The 20,902-nt window shown below is 40.8% G+C and overlaps 1 protein-coding gene across 6 annotated transcripts in view; it reads left to right on the top strand.

Moving 5' to 3' along the window:
* Positions 1–20,902, top strand: part of NBEA (neurobeachin) — a 561,077-nt gene that overhangs the window by 256,089 nt on the left and 284,086 nt on the right. For 5 of the 6 annotated variants that reach the window (XM_075265947.1, XM_075265948.1, XM_075265946.1 and 2 more), the window contains 4 exons: positions 5,056–5,236; positions 7,779–7,906; positions 11,597–11,704; positions 15,894–16,062. In XM_075265947.1, the coding sequence (XP_075122048.1) occupies positions 5,056–5,236; positions 7,779–7,906; positions 11,597–11,704; positions 15,894–16,062 (586 nt within the window). The remainder of the gene's footprint in view (positions 1–5,055; positions 5,237–7,778; positions 7,907–11,596; positions 11,705–15,893; positions 16,063–20,902) is intronic. The other variant, XM_075265944.1, reaches the window with a different exon arrangement.

Genomic DNA, 20,902 nt, shown 5'->3' with positions numbered 1-20,902 from the left:
TACAAGTCACCATTTTGGAAGTACAATGTGCAAGTCGCAGGGTGTGGCCTAGAGGACTATGGTCTGGAATGTATTAATATGTCCCTGGGGTCTCCTCGCTTCCTTGTATTGTCCTACAGCTGTCCATACACATCACATAAAAGTTGGTCAAAATGACAGATTTTAGTTATTTTGAATAAACATTCTTTGAGATTTGCTGCATTGCTGTCTGCAGAATTGTGTCTGCTAAAAGTGGGGTCCAGTAATTCGGAAAATATTGCTCAGGTCAGCTGACATTACAAGCGTATGCATGGTCGGCCATATTCAAGCCCCGCTCAAGCCCCAAGGAGTCCATTTTTATCGAACTGTTCCCCGATCTGTCTGTTCACCTGGGATTGCAGCAATGGACAATTGACATTACACATAGATGTCTCTGGACAGCTTTAGTCTTAAAGGGTCACTAACTTTTCAACAAATGTTGCAGTAACCATTACTATAGTCAGGTATAAGAAACATTGTAATATATCTGTCTTGTCAGACAAAATGACTTTCAAGTACTTTCCCTGTGTCTTTTCCATCTGCTAAAGTAACTTTCTATGGAAATTCCACTTTAATTATCTCAAGATGGACTGCGCTGGTCACATGACTCAGATTACATGTCTGTAGAAGTTTTTTGGGGGATGGGGTGAGCAGAGGTGGAGAGATGGTAGCAGAGACATAGGTTGAGGATGTGATACTTGAGCTTGTAAGGAACCTTCACAACTAAAGTACTTTATTCACATCTGTACATGTTAGTACTTCTCCATATCTGCCCTGCATTGTCCTGGGGCTGTTTCAGAATGAGAGACAGGGCCGGTGTCAGTACCTGGCTTACACGGGCAGGTGCCAGGGGCCCACTTGGCAGTGGTGAAGTGTACGAGGCCCGCAACCAGCTGGAAATGGCCTGGGCCCCACCACCATCATAGCGGCCAGGGAAAGCCTGGTTCCCCACCCCACTATGCATACTGGGCTCTGCAGTAAAGACTTCTGGGAAAGTCGGACATGATGTTCAGGGTGCTTCCCAATAGAGGGCGGCATAACAGAGGCACTGTCTCCCTATTTACATCTTGGGAGACAGATTTGCATATTCTTCCCATGTTCCCTTGCAGTGGAGCAACTATGGCTGTATAAGTCTCCACACACCTGAAAAGGTGGTCTCTCCCTAAGGAGTGACATTATCCCCACATACTGGGCTCCGGTGTGACTCCCTGTTCTCTTCAGGTCTTCTGACGGATGGTCACCTAATATGGTGGATCCCAGGTGCCTTCTCCGGATATTGATATTAAGTTAACGTTATGTAAACCACAGAAAACCCCTTTCTGCTGACAGTAGGATTTTGGGATGCATGGGCTTTTATTATACCCCACCATTCATTGCTGTGCGTTTCGGATCTCCTCCATGGTTATTATTACGTTGTCTTTGTGTCTTGTAGTAATATTATCTATAACACTAGTAACAATCAGTAGGATATCTTTCTGTAGTCACTTCCTCATTCTGCAAGGTTCTATTAAATTTACAAGCGTATTACTCTCTAGTGGACTTGAGGCTACCCACAAAAATCCTCAACCTGTATATATTCCTCAGTCGTAATACTCCGTTCCAGTCAGCGGCACTGAGCAGTTCAATATATTTCAGTATACAATAAAACCTTTCCAGAAGACCATCCCCTTATCCAAACCAGATTTCCTCTGACGTATTTTTAGTTTCACCGCATATTGGCCCCCTTTTTTTTTTTTTTTTTTTTAAGACCACCACCCTGTACACGAACATTTTTCACTGCAATTTTGGGTCCACATGTCCTTTTTCAATAAATTTGTCAGTTTTGAGCAAATTTAAAGTGTCTTTCTAGTTAAAATTGACATACAAAAGACATAATAACGTAGAATTTTTTTGCTGTTTTTCTACAGTTTTGAGTTAGTTGACGTTTCCTCCAATAATATCCACACATTATTTCAGAATTCCTCTGGTTGCCCTTGGAAACAGACAGCAGTTCAACTTAACCCCAGTGTCAGACATGTCACCAATCCAGCTGAGCTCCCACAGTGCACTGCTCTCTAGTGGCAGCAAACCAGCAAGATCCTCAATTATATTTATGGAGAAAAGTCATCAGTAATGCGACATTCACATCTTTTTTTTTTCCTGTAGATTGTGAGCCCCATATGGGGATCACAATGTACTTTTTTTTTTCCTATCAGTATGTCTTTTTGAATAGAATAGGAGGAAATCCACACAAACACGGGGAGAACATACAAACACCTTGCAGATATTGCAGATATTGTTACTGGCGGCATTCGAACCCAGGACTCCAGCGCTGCAAGACTGCAGTACTAACCACTGAGCCACCGTGTTGTCTCACGACATTCACATCTGTATTGGAGGCAGAGTCCAGCAGAAATCCCAGACAAGAAAAAACTGCAAACACAACTTTTTTGTCTGGCCACGTCTGTCAAAAATAAAGAAATAAAAATAACAGACGCCCGACAGTCCTTGTTATGATCCATAGGGTCCCTTGGAATCCTCCTCTGTCAAAAGATGGACCGTTTTCCTGTTCTACTGGTCCTGTAATGGACCAGAAACATGGATACTCTAATACGGATGTGAAGCCCAAATGAGTTAGCAGGCTTTTGGAACGTTTTCCCTACTATATACACTAAACTGGTGTGATGAAATGAAATGGTTAATATATACACTCACCAGCCACTTTATTAGGTACACCTGTCCAACTGCTCGTTAACACTTAATTTCTAATCAGCCAATCACATGGCGGCAACTCAGTGCATTTAGGCATGTAGACATGGTCAAGACAATCTCTTGCAGTTCAAACCGAGCATCAGTATGGGGAAGAAAGGTGATTTGAGTGCCTTTGAACGTGGCATGGTTGTTGGTGCCAGAAGGGCTGGTCTGAGTATTTCAGAAACTGCTGATCTACTGGGATTTTCACGCACAACCATCTCTAGGGTTTACAGAGAATGGTCCGAAAAAGAAAAAACATCCAGTGAGCGGCAGTTCTGTGGGCGGAAATGCGTTGTTGATGCCAGAGGTCAGAGGAGAATGGCCAGACTGGTTCGAGCTGATAGAAAGGCAACAGTGACTCAAATAGCCACCCGTTACAACCAAGGTAGCCAGAAGAGCATCTCTGAACGCACAGTACGTCGAACTTTGAGGCAGATGGGCTACAGCAGCAGAAGAGCACACCGGGTGCCACTCCTTTCAGCTAAGAACAGGAAACTGAGGCTACAATTTGCACAAGCTCATCGAAATTGGACAATTGAAGATTGGAAAAATGTTGCCTGGTCTGATGAGTCTCGATTTCTGCTGCGACATTCGGATGGTAGGGTCAACAACATGAAAGCATGGATCCATCCTGCCTTGTATCAACGGTTCAGGCTGGTGGTGGTGGTGTCATGGTGTGGGGAATATTTTCTTGGCACTCTTTGGGCCCCTTGGTACCAATTGAGCATCGTTGCAACGCCAAAGCCTACCTGAGTATTGTTGCTGACCATGTCCATCCCTTTATGACCACAATGTACCCAACATCTGATGGCTACTTTCAGCAGGATAATGCGCCATGTCATAAAGCTGGAATCATCTCAGACTGGTTTCTTGAACATGACAATGAGTTCACTGTACTCCAATGGCCTCCACAGTCACCAGATCTCAATCCAATAGAGCATCTTTGGGATGTGGTGGAACGGGAGATTCGCATCATGGATGTGCAGCCGACAAATCTGCGGCAACTGTGTGATGCCATCATGTCAATATGGACCAAAATCTCTGAGGAATGCTTCCAGCACCTTGTTGAATCTATGCCACGAAGAATTGAGGCAGTTCTGAAGGCAAAAGGGGGTCCAACCCGTTACTAGCATGGTGTACCTAATAAAGTGGCCGGTGAGCGTATATAGATAGATAGATAGATAGATAGATAGATAGATAGATAGATAGATAGATAGATAGATAGATAGATAGATATGTTATTATCCATAGGTTAAGAAGCTCTTGTCACATTGGCATTATGGCTACCATTTCTTAAACATAGTCTGGCAGACCTTGTAGACTTTGTGGGCATTGCCCAGCTCGGTTGCCAAGCTGCTTACACTACGTTTATATCTGTTTTGGAGTCTCTGTTAGAAGATTATGTGGCCGTGTGCACCTAAATCGACAAAATCAAAAGTAATAAATACATTTAAAAAAAAAAAAAAACACCCGGTGGACTCCATTATAGTCAATGGGTTTATTGGTCTCTGTAGGTGTCCACTATTTTAGCTGCCCATGTGTCCATTGTTCTGATCCTCTGACTGACCACAACAATGGACACCTCGGCACAGATATGAATGTAGTCTTACCATGCTGTAAAATAATAAAAGAAATAATACTTTGCTTACCAATCCCCTGCCGCCCCCGTGCTGACACTTTTCAGGTCTCTGCTCCCCCTGTCCAGCAGTGACCTGTTCACACAACAGATAACACGCTGCAGCCAATAAATAGTCACAGCCCTCAGTGACATCGCCGCTACGATGACTGGCTGCGATGGTTATGTCATGTTGACACGTCATCTTTGAAGCCCGTTGAGTGTAGAGACCACCGAGGAGGTGTCGCTATAGAAAGGACAGGGGATTGTTACTTTTTTGAAAGTGCAGGTGTGAACATAGCCTTACACTTTAGACTATAAAGCACTGTATATATATTCTACATTGCTAACACGAAGTGATCTAGTTCTGTTTGATCCGACTTGCTTCGGCCTCTTGGTGTCAGATAAAATCTTCTCCTTTGCATGTAGAAACACATTGTTCTTCTTTCCTATTAATTTCTATTGCCATTTTGTCTTCTACATAACACCCATAGTCTGTCTGCATATTAAATCCCTGTCTGGTCTGGACTATGTGTGTTTTTGTGACATGCTTGCGCTAATATATTCTGTCTTTAGCCTTTGGCCAAGTACATGGCCCCTATCTCTGTGTAATAAGAGGGGCGCAGCAATTACTGATCATGGTAATGGAATCAAATTGTCAATTTTTATTTTTGTGACTTTGTTTTAAGACTGAGCTGGAGAATATTGAAGTGACACAGGGGATGTCATCGGAGACCGCAGTGACTTTCCTCAGCCGTCTCATGGCCATGGTCGACGTCCTGGTGTTCGCCAGCTCTCTGAATTTCAGCGAGATTGAAGCAGAAAAAAACATGTCTTCTGGTGGCTTAATGCGACAGTGCCTGAGGCTTGGTAAGTTCATGCTGTATAGTGCAGATGGTGTCTGGAAACCAATTGTGTGCTGGAAGGTTCAGCTAAATCCCTCCCACCCCCCTCCTTTCTCCCCCTGCCCTTGTGTATTGTCTGCCGCTATATAGTAGAAAGGGTTAAAAGCTGCTCGCCTGTAGGAATGGAATATATGGCTGTATTTCAGTATGGGAAGGTTTTGACCTAGTTCTAGATCTGCGGCGATATTATATATTTATAAATCACCTACTGTGCAGCCTTATTATATCGAGCTGAACAATGTGATGAATTCATGAGCTAGAATCCCCAGTAGAGAAGGTAAAGAGGTTTCATAAATGTATTCGCCAAAGTAGAAATGTATTTATTTTGTAAGATGTATTTCCATGGCACTCACACTGGCTGCTTAGCAAAACTCAAAGTGGACTTGTCACAACGTATTAACCTTCTGAGGTTTGATGGGACTTGGAAAGTCTTTTTTTTTTCTTTTACAGAATTAGTTACTTTTTTGCCTTTTTTTTTTTTTTTTTTTTTTACTCCACCTTTTAGTTCTGGCATCCATTGTGCAGAGTCTTAAACAGAGCGACATAAACATCAGTCGGAGCGTAGCTTACAATAATACTAAACTAGTACACATGGAAATCTTAGCAAAAAATTACAAAAATTCGTGAGAGAGATGGAGGGGGCTGATATTGCACTAAACTGCATATACGCAACACTGGTGTTGACAAAGCTATGTCTGTATTCCACCCAAATTTTATCTGTATTTGTGGATTCACAAAGACTTGTATGGGTCCACTTGTATGGGCAAATCTTGCGGCAAATATGGATAAGAGTAGGAGCTGCTCTGTATTTTGTGGAAGGTTGCTACATCCCGGACTCTGATATGTATAAACTACAGATGTGTATAAGGCCATGGAAATGAATGTGCCTGTATACTATCCATTGATCTGTAAATGTGACTAGTATACAGAAGACAACTACAGTCGTGTGCAAGGGGCCCAAATATCTATCTATCTATCTATCTATCTATCTATCTATCTATCTATCTATCTATCTATCTATGTGACTGACAGTGATATCACTATACTGATTCAGACACATGGAAAGTGGGTTTCACATGCCATATAATAAGCTGCGCTTAACTAAAAAAAACAACACTGCTTTCTTTCAGAAATGGCTCCACTCTTGTCCCTGGGCTAATGCTGGTATTGCAGCTCAGCCCTATTAGCCATAATAGGCAGCAGCAGACTGGTGTCTGCCAAACACAGTACATTACTACTTTTAGACTACAACGTATTTTTATTATTTTAGCAATACTTGGTGAGAAAACCCACTTTTAGATACTGGGGAATTCTGAATTAATGGATCCCCTTCCCCCACATTCAAGACCTTGATCTATTAACCACTGGAGGTCTCTGTGCATCTATGTTACACCTGCAGCACATTGATTTTAATTGAATCTATGTAATGCTGTCGTTCACCTGCGGGGGTGCTGTATGGAAACTGAACACTTTCTGCTGGGTTATCCGTATGGTCACTGCCAATCCCAGAATTGAAACTGCACTTTAGATTTGGGGTGGATGCAATTGGGTGTAGGTAAAACTACATCAAAATTATTTCACATTTATTTCACATGTTTTATTTGTAAAATTCAGCAACTACCCCCATTTCATGGATTAGTTCCTCTTTTCAGATATGTCTTCTTGCTTTCTGGCAATATATATATATGATTAAGTGGGGGTCTCTGAATATAACATCTCACATACCTACAATGTTAAAATTAACAGACCTGCAACAATAATGTATCAATCATGCATTTTATATATGGCACATATACAGTAACATTAAAGGGGGTTTCTCATCAATGGACATCCCTTGGATTGGTGATAAATGTCTGATTGCTTTGGGCCCCACTGCTGGGACCCTATAATGCAAATCCCGATCCTCCATTCCTCCTTTGGCATTTGATAGGAGGGTCTATTAAATATGTCTCCTTCTCCACCATTAAAAGTATAGTGGACTGTCTAAGACGGTGGATTCCATTACTTGGCTCTTTCTATTAGTCCCATATACATGGAATGGACTATTTAGGTGGAGAGTCCAGCAATGATTTATTTATCACCTGCCCTGTGGAGAAACCATTAAAGGGGTTGCCTTGAGCATTGGGGTGTCCTCCTTTGAGTGAAGAGTCTCTAAGTATCCACTCTCTCTCTGGTGGAATGAGCTCCACATAATGCCACATTGGTCCTGCAGACACGTGCTGTAGCAGAGAGACAGCACATTTTAAGGTGGTCCTGATATGAGGTGCAGATGCCCCATGACATATACATCATAATCAATGTCTTTAGCCTGTTGCCAAGTTAAGTCATTTGGTGGCCCGTGACTATTGGCGATCACTCTTCAGCCTAACCTGTGAAGTAGCTCAGATATGAGTGTATGTCTTTTTGGATTATTATACGTGGCATCTGTATTTTTAGTGATTTTTCATGTCATCAGTCAGTTACATGATTCAATAAACGTAAGTCGATTTTGATTAATCCTTTTTTAGTTTGCTGTGTAGCTGTACGAAACTGCTTGGAGTGTCGGCAGAGGCAGCGAGAGCGGGGAACCAAGTCTATGAGCAACATTAAGGTCCAGGACAACCTACAGACTGTACCGGCTGCCAGTGCTACAAAGGTAAGTGAGATCTTATCTTACTCCTGCTATCATTGACTGAAACATGGGTAGAAGTCTCTTTGGTGTGTATATACTTGCTGTTATAGCAAACTGTATAAACTGAATACCAAGCACACCCATCCACCAATGTTCATAGTATTGGCGCATGTAAGACTTTACGATAGGTCATCAATATTAATGGATAGGGTTGATGGGGACTATGGTGTTTCAGTGAGTGCCGCATCCCTTTCCTGACACAGCACTGTATCATTCATAGCTATGTTCGGTATTACAGATTACTACACTTTGCAGTCAATGACCTGTAATACCAGGCACAGCCACTGCTAAAAGTATAGAGCTGTGTCTGGTAAACAGTGAAGTGGCAGAGTGCTCATAGGAGCGCCATAGTTCTTTCAATGTGGAGAGTCCAAATCTCACCAATCTGACCTAAACTGGTAAGTAATGACCTTTCCTATGGTAGCCCTCACTATGTTTTCTGTTGCTCTAAAGTCAAGTTATAACCTTTAAAACCTTAGCTTGACAAATTTATCTTAACTTGTCGCAATCATTGGGGAACAGCAGTCATCGCACTAAATTGCAACCCGTGTAGTGAGCCTGACATGGCCCTCACTGTTGGACATCAGCCTGATATCCTACCTAACTGCCGGCCACACATGGTGTGATTTAGCACGATGACTGTGTGACTAGATGAAGCTGCTTCCTTCCCCTCGGAGTAGTTAAAGAAATTTTTTTATATGTGATCTAAGGTTTGAAATACTTATAACGTGATTTTTCAGCATCAGAGACTTAGGAAAAGTCACTTTTTGATGCTGACAGACCAGTTTATGGTGGAAAAAACACTTTAATGGCTATCCCATAGCATAGGTCTTCAATTGTAAAGAACCAGATAATGTCTCAAGGAAATATTCCCACTAGTCCGAAACGCTGAACTGAAAAAAGTCAAAATCTGCAGTAGACATGTCCGCAGCATCAAACAACCAAAATTGACCCGTTGTAGGCTCCTGCAATACTAGAAGTTTCCATCAGTGTGGGGATGGGATATGTTTCCATCCACTGCACTGATTCTGTATATTACACTGGGTGGGCTGCCAATGATTCCGCCGGCAGCCTGACCCGCTGCGTCTTCACTATGTATATCCCAGAGGTTCTCTGAGACGAGATAAAAGGGTCTGATTTCTCTTCCCCAGAACTAAAACCTCTTGTCCATGGGCTGTATTTGTAACTACAATACCAGACACAGCCCATGGACTAGAGTGGCAATGTTCCTGGAAAGTATTAAACGATTATTTAATTCCCACATAATGGGATATTTTTTTACGTGAAATTCAATCCCCAGAGTTTATCTCAATGTCCTTTATCTTTTGCACCTGTGTGGTTATCTCCATGTGTAGGGATGAGCGTAGACCCGTTTTCCAGATAGCGTACGTGCAGAGAATTGCAGATTTCCACTTGATCCTCTCTACGACTTGCAGGTGCCAGCTGCAAATTGGTTAAAACCTTTCCTTCCCTGTACACATAAGGCTCTTTCAGCTGGTGAGGTGCAGATCATATAACTTGGCCTAGGGCAAAGCAGAGAAAATGTTGTATCTGGTGGAGTCTTCTGAAGCCCATCTACAAGGCATCGCAGGAAGGTGTATTGTCAGAGGTTAACAAAACCGAATTAAGTCTGGCACTAGTGGGACTTATTGAATTTGCAGAGTAAAGCTTTTAAACACCGGTAAAAAGTGAAACGAAAGCCTAGAATAACACTACTGCGGCGGCCGAGGTAGTCTTTATAAATCAGAACCATACTCTCCGAGTGATTAAAAGCCAAACAGGGAGGAGGCGACCGGCCAATTATCATTGAGAAGCCATTATGTTACTGTTCAGTCCCCTGCGACTGGTAATAGAGTACATTCCATTCCTTCAGATCACCATTACTGCCATTCTGCAGACTGAACAATGTATTCTAAACATAATGAAATATTCCTAATCCTTTCTCCACCTGCGCTATGAATGCGTGACTTGCAAGGAGAACGCTCTATACTTGAGCAGTCCCGGGAAATGTATGAAAACTGGCATGTAGAAAACAAAGACCTGCCGCAGATGAGACCCAGGCAGAGGTCGGCATCCTCTTTGTGATTAGTGGCTTATTAGTATCTGATCCCACCATGACAACATCTGCAAATACTTTACCTGTTTGTGCTGTGTTAAAGCGGTTTTCCAGGAGTCAAATGCTGATCTATCCTTGGTATAGGTTGTCAGTATCTGATCGGTAGGGGTCCAACACCCGGGACCCTCAACAATTAGATGTTTGAAAAGACCAGAAATATTTGGCTGAGCGTTTCGGTCTCGTCTTTGAATACCCTGTTTAGCACAGTACATTGCATAGCTGCTGTGCTTGATATTGCAGCTGAGCCCCATTCACTTGCACACAGGCCACATGATGTCAATGGATTGCAAAGAGGAAGTGCTGCTCACTTGAGGGCAGCTAATCTGTTGGGATCTGTAGTATTGGGCCCCCACCGATCACTTATGAACCAATCCTATGTGACTCCTAGAAAACCCTTTTAAGGGCTAGTTCACACTGGGCCAAAGGGGGGATTTTGACAGCGGAATCCACGTCATAATCCGCCCCTTTACAATGGTGATCTATGGAGACCACTAGCATTCTTTTTTCCGCTATCGGCAACTGCCGATAGCGGAAAAAAAGAAGCGAGCTGCCCTTTCTTCAGGCGGATTCCGCGGCTCACTGAGCCGCGGCTTCTGCCTGGCAACTGCAACCTCCGGCGTCGGCCCATTCATTTGAGCCGACTCCGGGGTGGGGGAAGCTGTTACTGCTCCCCGAGTCAAAATATGGTCAAAATCCGCCCCACCGCCCCAGTGTGAACGAGCCTTTAAAAGGAGCTGTCACTAAAAGAACAATGACATACATCATCACTTAGGCACTTAGTGTTTTTTTTTAGTTTTTTTTATTGATATTTATTCAGCCTTTCCAAAGTTATAAGCCCTTTTAGTGCTAATTCTAATTAGGGTTGACCAGCCAAGTAAGTGGTAACACAGCATGACATACAGCACAGAGAGACCTCATTCCCTTTGAAACAACAGTGTTACCGCCCACTTGGCTAGTATATACTAATATACATCAACACTAACAGGGCTTATATCTTTGGAATATCTGAATGGATTTGAATGATCAAAACAGCAGAATGCTCAGAGTGACAACATCTATCCGATGACATGTTTCATTGGGATTGTCAGAACTGGTGACCGGTCCTCTTTAGCCCATAGCTATTCTATGTGCACATTTAGCACGGCATGCAGCGCGATACTCCCTGACGAAATGATGCACAGTGTAGTGGAACAAAGTGGATCCCATTATAAGCAGGCGTATGTGCTGGGTTTTCATTATGCCCATCATATTCTCATCCATTCCTCTATTATTTTTATTTTTCTGTTGGGATGGAACAGGAACGTGAAATCTGTAATAGAAGTATTACTAGAGCCTGCGACTGTGAGCGGAGATATTACAGTCTGTAATTCTCAAGACATGATCTAAGTCTAGGAGATGGTTACACGTGTCCTACTTCCTTGGTGTTATAGGATTTTTGTACATTGGGCTATAATATTTGTGTCCCTCATTTCATGTCTTGCTGATACTTAAGGCTAACTCTACAGTAATATAATACAATGCTGTTTGTCTTCTCACAGACCCCTGTGGATAATGTTCCTGCTAACCTTTCACCCATCAAGGACCCTGACCGGCTTCTCCAGGATGTGGATATTAATCGTCTGCGGGCAGTTGTGTTCAGGGATGTGGTAAGTTATATGCTACAGGATAGAGTATAAATGGGGGGCTGACCACTGAGACCCCCACTGATCTTAAAAACACGGATGTTTTACCCCATTTGTGAATTCTGCCAGACTGAATGTAGATGTTCCCATGATGGTCAGGACGCATCCACCGGAGGTAGCCAAGGTACAGTATATTGAAGTAAATGGAGCAGGGAACCAGAACAATAGCCTGAACAGTTGTCCATTCATGGACACCAACAGATTCCCAGAGACTTCATTGACTGTAATGTGGTCCGCCAGGTAGCCAAAATTTCACTGAGTAAATAAGTCCTGTACCCAGGGCTTTTTTGTCCATGATTTTGGACTGACGTTGAGACAGAAACTCTTATGAAGTCTCTGATGTAGATGTGAACATGGGCCAAGTCTCGTCCTTACTCCATTCATATAGTACTAGACCACCATGGAGGTCAATGACCTTCTCTGTTCCTATAACAAACACTATTGTAATAAGCTATTACCGTATGGGTGAGGAGGATGCGATGTGTGTGTGATGTGTAGCGTTACTCTAATAAGCCTGTTTTATCTTGAAGTGTTTCCATAAAAATCTCTTCCTTGGCCATTTGATCAAATTCCAAGCAGCCAAATGATCAAACCAGTTGTGAACTGAATTTCACTTTCCAAGCCCATGTTAAGCAATGGGAGTCTCATGCCAAAATAGAACTCTGGTTCCCACATAATGATGGATTATGCATGTAGTATCCATCCTTCACCACCAGGGAGAGCAATAGTGCATGTTATAATATGCAGTACCTTCAGCGCCTTGTTAGATCTCCAGCAGGGTTAGTCTCTGCCATTCTCATTAAAACAATATCCGATTTTCCAATATCCTAATACTGCTTGTTTCATGTAGTCTGCAATGTTACTGTTATATTATAGAATTGCTTTATTTTATTTTTGGGTAGTATACATTTGCATTCAGTCAAATCTGTATTGGGAAAAGTACGTCTTGTTTGCTATTTATTACATTTAGCTAAAAGTAGATGCCTTTAGGGTATCTATGTGTCTGTGAAATAAAGTTATCATTAGAAAAAACACTTACCAAGTTATGATTGATGTAAAAGTATGGCTGCATTTCCACTATTGGCCACTAGTCTGCACTGTAGAACTGCACATTCCAATCAGTGCGTTATCAATATCTCATATGCAATGAGATATTGCATTTAATAGCTCTGTACCTGGATAGTCTGCTGGTTTATGTTACTTAAACTGCCCATAGTATATTAGAATTTATATTTATTTTAGTATTTTCCCCCATACAAGGCAGTGTCTTTGTTCTCTGACAGTGCAGTGTGTCACTTGACCTGTAGCCTCAATGTGCAGGTGTATAGACCAATAACTAGAGACATCCTTGGTGGTCCAGGACATGTCTGAAGTTTCATTGATAGCCGCCCTACCTGTCCGAAACCAGATCCTCTGCTCTATACAGGTTCTCACCGCTGAGAGGATGAATGGCTCTAATCCCATTAGGTACTTCATCATTTGTGAGGAGAAATAGAGATACGTCACCGGGATAGTCCAAAGAAGTGACTTATGTACTAAGCATGGAGGCTGCATTCTTCTAGCACTTAATACAGATGTGCCCAATGTGACTGCCGGGGTTTCTTCAGACTTCTATAGAATAAGAATGAATTTGATACTACTCATATGGTGAAAGTAAAATATAACTAAAATTTAAAAATATATAGACAGTATATTATCTACATAAAATAAAAGGTTGACTTGTGCATTGAACAATTATGAAATTATGAATATTAGAAAGCTGAGTACGAATGGCAGCCAATACACTACACACAGGAGTCACCTAGCTTTCCCATTGCCCTGAATAATAAAGCCTTCTGAATACGTCACATTGTACATAATCCGATATACAGATGTATGCTATAGAGCAAATATATAAAAATATATGCAAATCTATTCCCAGGATGTAATTAGTAGAACAGTGCACTCTGTACGCTGCCCTCTAGAGCTGATTCATATACAGTTTTACTATATATAATGTGTATTGATTGGAATCCCTTTTCTTCCTATGTTTAGAAGTCTAGTGGGTTTACGGTACCCACAATCTCTTCATATTATTATTATTATTATTATTATTATTATTATTATTATTATTATTTATTTATATAGCACTAATAATTCCATGGTGCTGTACATTATTATATTAATTCCATGGTGCTGTATATTATTATATTAATTCCATGGTGCTGTACATTATTATATTAATTTCATGGTGCTGTACATTATTATATTAATTTCAAGGTGCTGTACATTATATTAATTTCAAGGTGCCGTACATTATTATATTAATTCCATGGTGCCGTACATTATTATATTAATTCCATGGTGCCGTACATTATTATATTAATTCCATGGTGCTTTACATTATTATAGTAATCCCATGGTGATGTACATTATTATATTAATTCCATGATGCTGTACATTATTATATTAATTCCATGGTGCTGTACATTATTATATTAATTTCAAGGTGCTGTACATTATTATATTAATTTCAAGGTGCCGTACATTATTATATTAATTCCATGGTGCCGTACATTATTATATTATTTCCATGGTGCCGTACATTATTATATTAATTCCATGGTGCTTTACATTATTATAGTAATCCCATGGTGATGTACCGGTACATTATTATATTAATTCCATGATGCTGTACATTATTATATTAATTCCATGGTGCCGTACATTATTATATTAATTCCATGGTGCTGTACATTATTATATTAATTCCATGATGCTGTACATTATTATATTAATGCCATGGTGCTGTACATTAGTATATTAATTCCATGGTGCTGTACATTATTATATTAATGCTGTACATTATTATATTAATTCCATGATGCTGTACATTATTATATTAATGCCATGGTGCTGTACAGTAGTATATTAATTCCATGTTGCTGTACATTATTATATTAATGCTGTACATTATTATATTAATTCCATGGTGCTGTACATTATTATATTAATTCCATGGTGCTGTACATTATTATATTAATTCCATGGTGCTGTACATTATTATAGTAATCCCATGGTGCTGTACATTATTATAGTAATCCCATGGTGCTGTACATTAGTATATTAATTACATGGTACTGTACATTAGTATATTAATTCCATGGTGCTGTACATTAGTATATTAATTCCATGGTGCTGTACATTATTATATTAATTCCATGGTGCTGTACATTATTATATTAATTCCATGGTGCTGTACATTATTATATTAATTCCATGGTGCTGTACATTATTATATTAATTCCATGGTGCTGTACATTATTATAGTAATCCCATGGTGCTGTACATTATTATAGTAATCCCATGGTGCTGTACATTAGTATATTAATTACATGGTACTGTACATTAGTATATTAATTCCATGGTGCTGTACATTAGTATATTAATTCCATGGTGCTGTACATTATTATATTAATTCCATGGTGCTGTACATTATTATATTAATTCAATGGTGCTGTACATTATTATATTAATTCCATGGTGCTGTACATTATTGTATTAATTCCATGGTGCTGTACATTATTATAGTAATCCCATTGTGCTGTACATTAGTATATTAATTCCATGTTGCTTTACATTTGAGGGTTTACATACAGTACACAAAATATACTAACAGATATAATGCTAACCATGACCAACTGGCCCAGTGGGATAGAGGGCCCTGCCCGCAAGAGCTTACAATCTATAGGAAAGGCTGTAAATAGGAACGCCCACTGGACTCTTAAGATCACAATGATAAAGAAATAAATGACAAGTTAAAGTGAATGTTTTCCCCAAAACGATATATCAATGTGCTCGGCTTCTCCTTATGTACATTGCCTCCAGATTACACTGCATTTACAATGTGACCGATTCCCTTTTAGCAATGTATAACTGAGTAGCTTTGCCATTCAAGACTTCAGGAAACTCACTCATGGGACCTGCAAAACTAGCTGTGTCCATAAACTTTTACTAACCAGTTATAACTGGAACAGAATTGTGTTATGTAAAAAGACTACTGTATGTATGGGTGTTGTCTGTTAGTATACATGTAGATGTAAGTGTGGACATGTGCTCTCTCCCTGCTATCATCCCTCTCGGTTTACCTGTCTATGTATTTTATCTCTTGCAGGATGACAGTAAACAAGCTCAGTTCCTTGCCCTGGCAGTAGTCTACTTTATATCTGTATTAATGGTGTCTAAATACCGAGATATCCTGGAGCCTCAGCGCGAGACTGCACGTTCTGCCAGCCAAAGTGCTCGAAACATCAGGCAGGAGATTAACTCCCCCACAAGTACAGGTATGTCCATTGTGTCATTGCTCTTATGTCTATAGTGATTATTTAGGATTACATTTCTCTATTTTTGCTAAAGAAATTTGTGGAGTTGAGAATGATGCTTTGGTAGTTGGAATTTTTTCCTGGTAAAACTCCTCTCCAGTCTTTGTACCGCAACTTGCAGACTGCAGTGTTTCACCCAGGAGTCCTGCCATTTCCTCTTCACGGTTAGAAGGTGTCCTAGTTACCCATTGACGGCATCAAAAGGGGTTACTCAGGAAATGAAAAGTTCTTGCAGTAGATAAACTGTAGTAGATGGTCCCACTATACATACTGTTAACAAGTCGCACCAGTTCTGAGGATTTTTTAGCACAGCCTGGTGGCTGGAAGTCTTTGGGCTCGTTCACACGGGGCAAGAGGGGGCGGATTTTGACGCCGACTCCATTTCAAAATCCGCCCCCTCACAATAGAGGTCTATGTAGACCGCTAGCTTCCTTTTTTTCCTTGAGCGGTTTGTTCCCGCTCACGGAAAAAAGAAGCTAGATGCCCTTTCTTCAGGCAGATTCCGTGGCTGATTCAGCCCCAGCATCCGCCTTGCGACAGCACCCTCTGGACTAGGCCCATTCATTTGGGTCTACTTCGGAACGGGAAGCCGCGGATGTCAGAAGCTGCAGCAGGTGTATTTTGGTCCTATTCTGGCGCGTTCCCTGGCCCCGTGTGAACGAGCCCTTCTAGTTTGGTCTTCTCTGCTGATGCACCAACTCTGACTCACCCTGCCCTACTCCTTCTGCTTGTTCTTGAAGTAGTGTAAGGTTGGTCATGTGATCCATGATCACATGGGGCTAATCTATGGATTTTCCATGCAGAATCTGAAAGAATATGTAGCTATGGACCTTTTTTCAGTGGTGCAGATAAAAATCCATTTTATATATATATATATATATATATATATATATATATATATATATATATATATATCTTTAATACCTTGAGAGAAGAGGGCATTACATTGACTGGTAAAGGGGAAACTCTCCTCTTATTTCAGTAGTGATGCGGTGTACCATCTCTAATTTAGTGTCTGGTTCACATGAACATATAAAAGAATTTTGACAACAAACATGCAATTTTTTAATATACATTTGTACGGTCTTTATGTCTGCAGAGGAGCAAACTGGGAGGCCATTAGAGGCTGTCTCCTGTCCCATGTCATACTCAGCATGGAATACAATAGCGCATGAAGCAGTTTTTTTTCCACATGGACCATAAGTCATTGTGAAAAAAAGGTGGTGTGAATTGGATGAAAAAAAAAAAAAAAATACCCGTCTGAATGAGGACTTATTTCCTTCTTTTTTTTTTTTAATTTTTTTTTTTAATTTTTTTTTAATGTAGATTGTGAGCCCCACATAGAGCTCACAATGTACATTTTTCCCTATCAGTATGTCTTTTTTGGAATATGGGATGGAAATCCATGCAAATACGAGGAGAACATACAAACTCCTTGCAGATGTTTTTTTGCCCTTGGCAGGATTTGAACACCAGGACTCAAGACTGCAGTGCTAACCACTGAACCACTGTGTGGCCCCCAAATGAGGCCTTATTTTCTATATATGCTGTGTCTCTGTTCTGGGTGGGAGATCTGCAAACTATTGGTTCTGCCTGTTGACTGAGGATTAGCCATCATTTCATCAGACACCATCATATCGGATAAATATATTCTACTATAAAGAATATGAGTGGTGCGAGCTGTATATAATATAGCCAAATTCATGGATGATGATGTTGTGGACAATGTTCCTCACACAATAGGAAGTTCTATAGGAGATAGAGCAGTTCCCAGGTAGGGACATCCTAAGGGCAGCTTTATGTATTCTTCAATAATATATTATAACAGTTGTCCAGGCTTTATTTTCATATACTCTATTAGAGACGTTTGGGTTAATAATAGAGGTCCACAACTTAGTATCCTCACCTCTTAGTAGTTACAAAGAGTGTCTCTTGCCCTGGAGGACCTCTCCTGCCCTGCATCACACACACAGCCCATTGATTTAAACAGGCACTGTGCAATACAGAATTTCTCCAGTGGTGGCAGTGTAGGGGCAGTGATCACTTACAGCCAGGATTCCCTACAGATTAGAGCTGATCCCTAGTAGTCCTACCAGGAAGATGCTTTATCAGCTTATTACCAGCAGACCCTTCCAAAAAGTAGAGGTTGTCCAAAGTTCAGAACTCCTCAAAGGACACCATCAGTGATGAGCCAGGAACCCCCCTGGTTTCCAGTCTGGCATGAATGTATGTCTTTGTAATCCTCCCCAAACTTTCCATACGGCAAACGGCTTTTAATCTCTTCTTATTTACCTGTTAAATGAAATCCATTTGCAGGATGACAGAGGAGAAGGTATACTTGCTCATATTTGCATTTGGCTAGATTGCCTTTGACAGTTGCTTAAAACCAGTGACATATTGGGTTGGACAGTTTTATACGGTGTTGAACATTTTATATTACATTGGACAGTTTTATATTGTGTTTGAGAATTTACTTTTCCTTATTAAATGATAGGAGCTTTTCACTCCAGCATTACCAGCCATCTTACCATTAAGCTTGTGATAGACTAGAAAGGTTAGTATCCAACATGATCACTTACTTGTAGGGTTCCTGTAGATCAGTGGTCTGCAGTCTACGACTCTGCAACTACCATTTCCAGCATGCCCCGGCACCCTGCCTCTAAGGGTATGTTCACATGAAGAAATTTGCAGAGTTTTTTGAGGTGGCCTTAATCTGCCTCCCATTGTTTTCAGTAGGAGATGGTGATGGGCACTTCTCTTTTTCAGACCATTGAACAAATAATGTCATTCTGATGTTGCTGCAATGACAGTGGTGCATGGTGTTGTGCTGCTTAGCCCCATTGTATGCCACTAATCACATGTACAATACAGAAACTCAAAGCTCAGCTGCACGGGTTTTGCAGGGGTATTTAGGTAGGTTAGGATATCAGTATTAGATTGGTGGGTGTCTGACACCTGGACCCTGCATTATTCAGCTGTTGCCTCTGCCACCAAAACATATACAGGGGACGGCGTCAGAGGCTGATGGCTCATCCTCTATATAGTGGTTATGCCAGGGTACTACTACTTCTCTACCATTCAAATGAATAGGCTATCAAAAATGTCCCCCAGACCAGAAAACCACTATAACCATGTAAAGAGGATGTGTTCCCTCTCTTGACGTCTGTTTTTGTAAATACATTTGTTCCAATTATGTAACAATTCTTGAGAATCTTTACTCATAATTTATACCTTTTTTTTAACCATTTCATTATAGAGTTTCTCCCAGTCTTGGGGGTTTTGTAGTCCATCAGCATCCTGTAACCACAATGCTGGGGCACCAACGGGTTTACAAAGGGAGCCCCCTATGTCTATAAACCACCGAATTACCTCAGATGATGCACTACTGACTGTAGCATCTGAGGGTATATATATATATATATATATATATATATATATATATATATATAGTTTGTCAAGTTACATTTTGCTATATAGATAGATATGTATATGCTGAGCACATGGCTGCCAGTAATTTTTCAGTGATTCTATACTAAAATATAATGCACATTACTTAAAAGTGTGGCTTCTTTCTGCCTGAAAAACCTCTCTAACGTTCGTGCCACCAGGTTCCCCATTTCAGCTAATTTACTATTCCTTTTGTTACTAAGGAAATCTGTCTCTTGATACATTACATTCCATAGTGCATATCTCAGTGTGTATAGAGGGCGGTCCTTTTATTTCTTCACTCAGTAAATGGAGAGGGGAGAGGCTAATTCTCCTCACAGCCTGCATATACATGTCTGCAAACTGTTGTTGTGTATGGAAGACTGAGCAATATGCCAATCTCCCATCTTACAATGTTGAAAAAGTCTTACACGTACTTGTATCTACCTACATACTTGTAGGATTAAAAATAGGGTATTATTCACAGACACCAAGCAGCTTTACTGCATTGGCTTATAGATATATATTTTTTGTTTGTTTGTTTGTGTTTTATCTGCTTGGTTGCATGTATTTGTCATGTATTTACAGTCCAGTGTTCATGGATCCCCTCTATTATGACCTGGGCATTTTTCCAGCTATTTGTTTGCTATTGTATAGTCACTCCTGGCAGTATGGTAGAACAGTATCAGCAACCGGGAGGGGGGCAGGTTGCCCCTTATTGTACACACCCCTGCCACAGACAGAAAGGTAAATTTGATTATTAGCAGCAGAAAACTGATATGAATCCTGATATGATTTCTATACTGTGATAGAACAAACTTCCCAGCAAGACCCTGCATATATTGCAACTTTTCTTGAAAACTCAGGTACCCTTTAAGGGAAGATACAGGAGCTTCAATAAAAAGATGAGAATACGTTTCTGTCAGGGCACAATTGTAGATTACACACTTCAATGTGAATTGTTCCTTTGCAGACATAAACCCATTTCCTGAACCCTCTAATGGGTAAATAGATCCAGTCTCTCCACAGATTGCAATTCTTTACAAGGTTGAAAGGTTTGGAAAAAAAACTAACATGTCAGGCCCTGGCGCCTCCCCAGAGCCTCTCTGTCTTTTTAGTTTGTGTCCACGCTCATGGTGCTGTAAGACTAATGCCACACAAAGTGCTTGTACCCTCCATCTCTTTGTCTGCACACAGTAAGGCTGCTCCGTTCCCCCTCTGGAAGCTGATGGTTCTGTCCTATGGGAAGAAGACCCTCTCCCCGTATAGAAACGCTTGTCAGGAGTTTTTACATCAATGTTGTATTTTCACCTTCCAGAGCTTTTACCATTACAAAGCTTTCATTGGTCTCCTATATAATGTAACATTCTTTACC

This window comes from Leptodactylus fuscus, chromosome 2 (assembly GCF_031893055.1).
Source record: "Leptodactylus fuscus isolate aLepFus1 chromosome 2, aLepFus1.hap2, whole genome shotgun sequence".
Lineage (NCBI taxonomy): Eukaryota > Metazoa > Chordata > Amphibia > Anura > Leptodactylidae > Leptodactylus > Leptodactylus fuscus.
The sequence above is the reverse complement of the archived record's forward strand: the minus strand, read 5'-3'. Positions and strand labels throughout refer to the sequence as shown.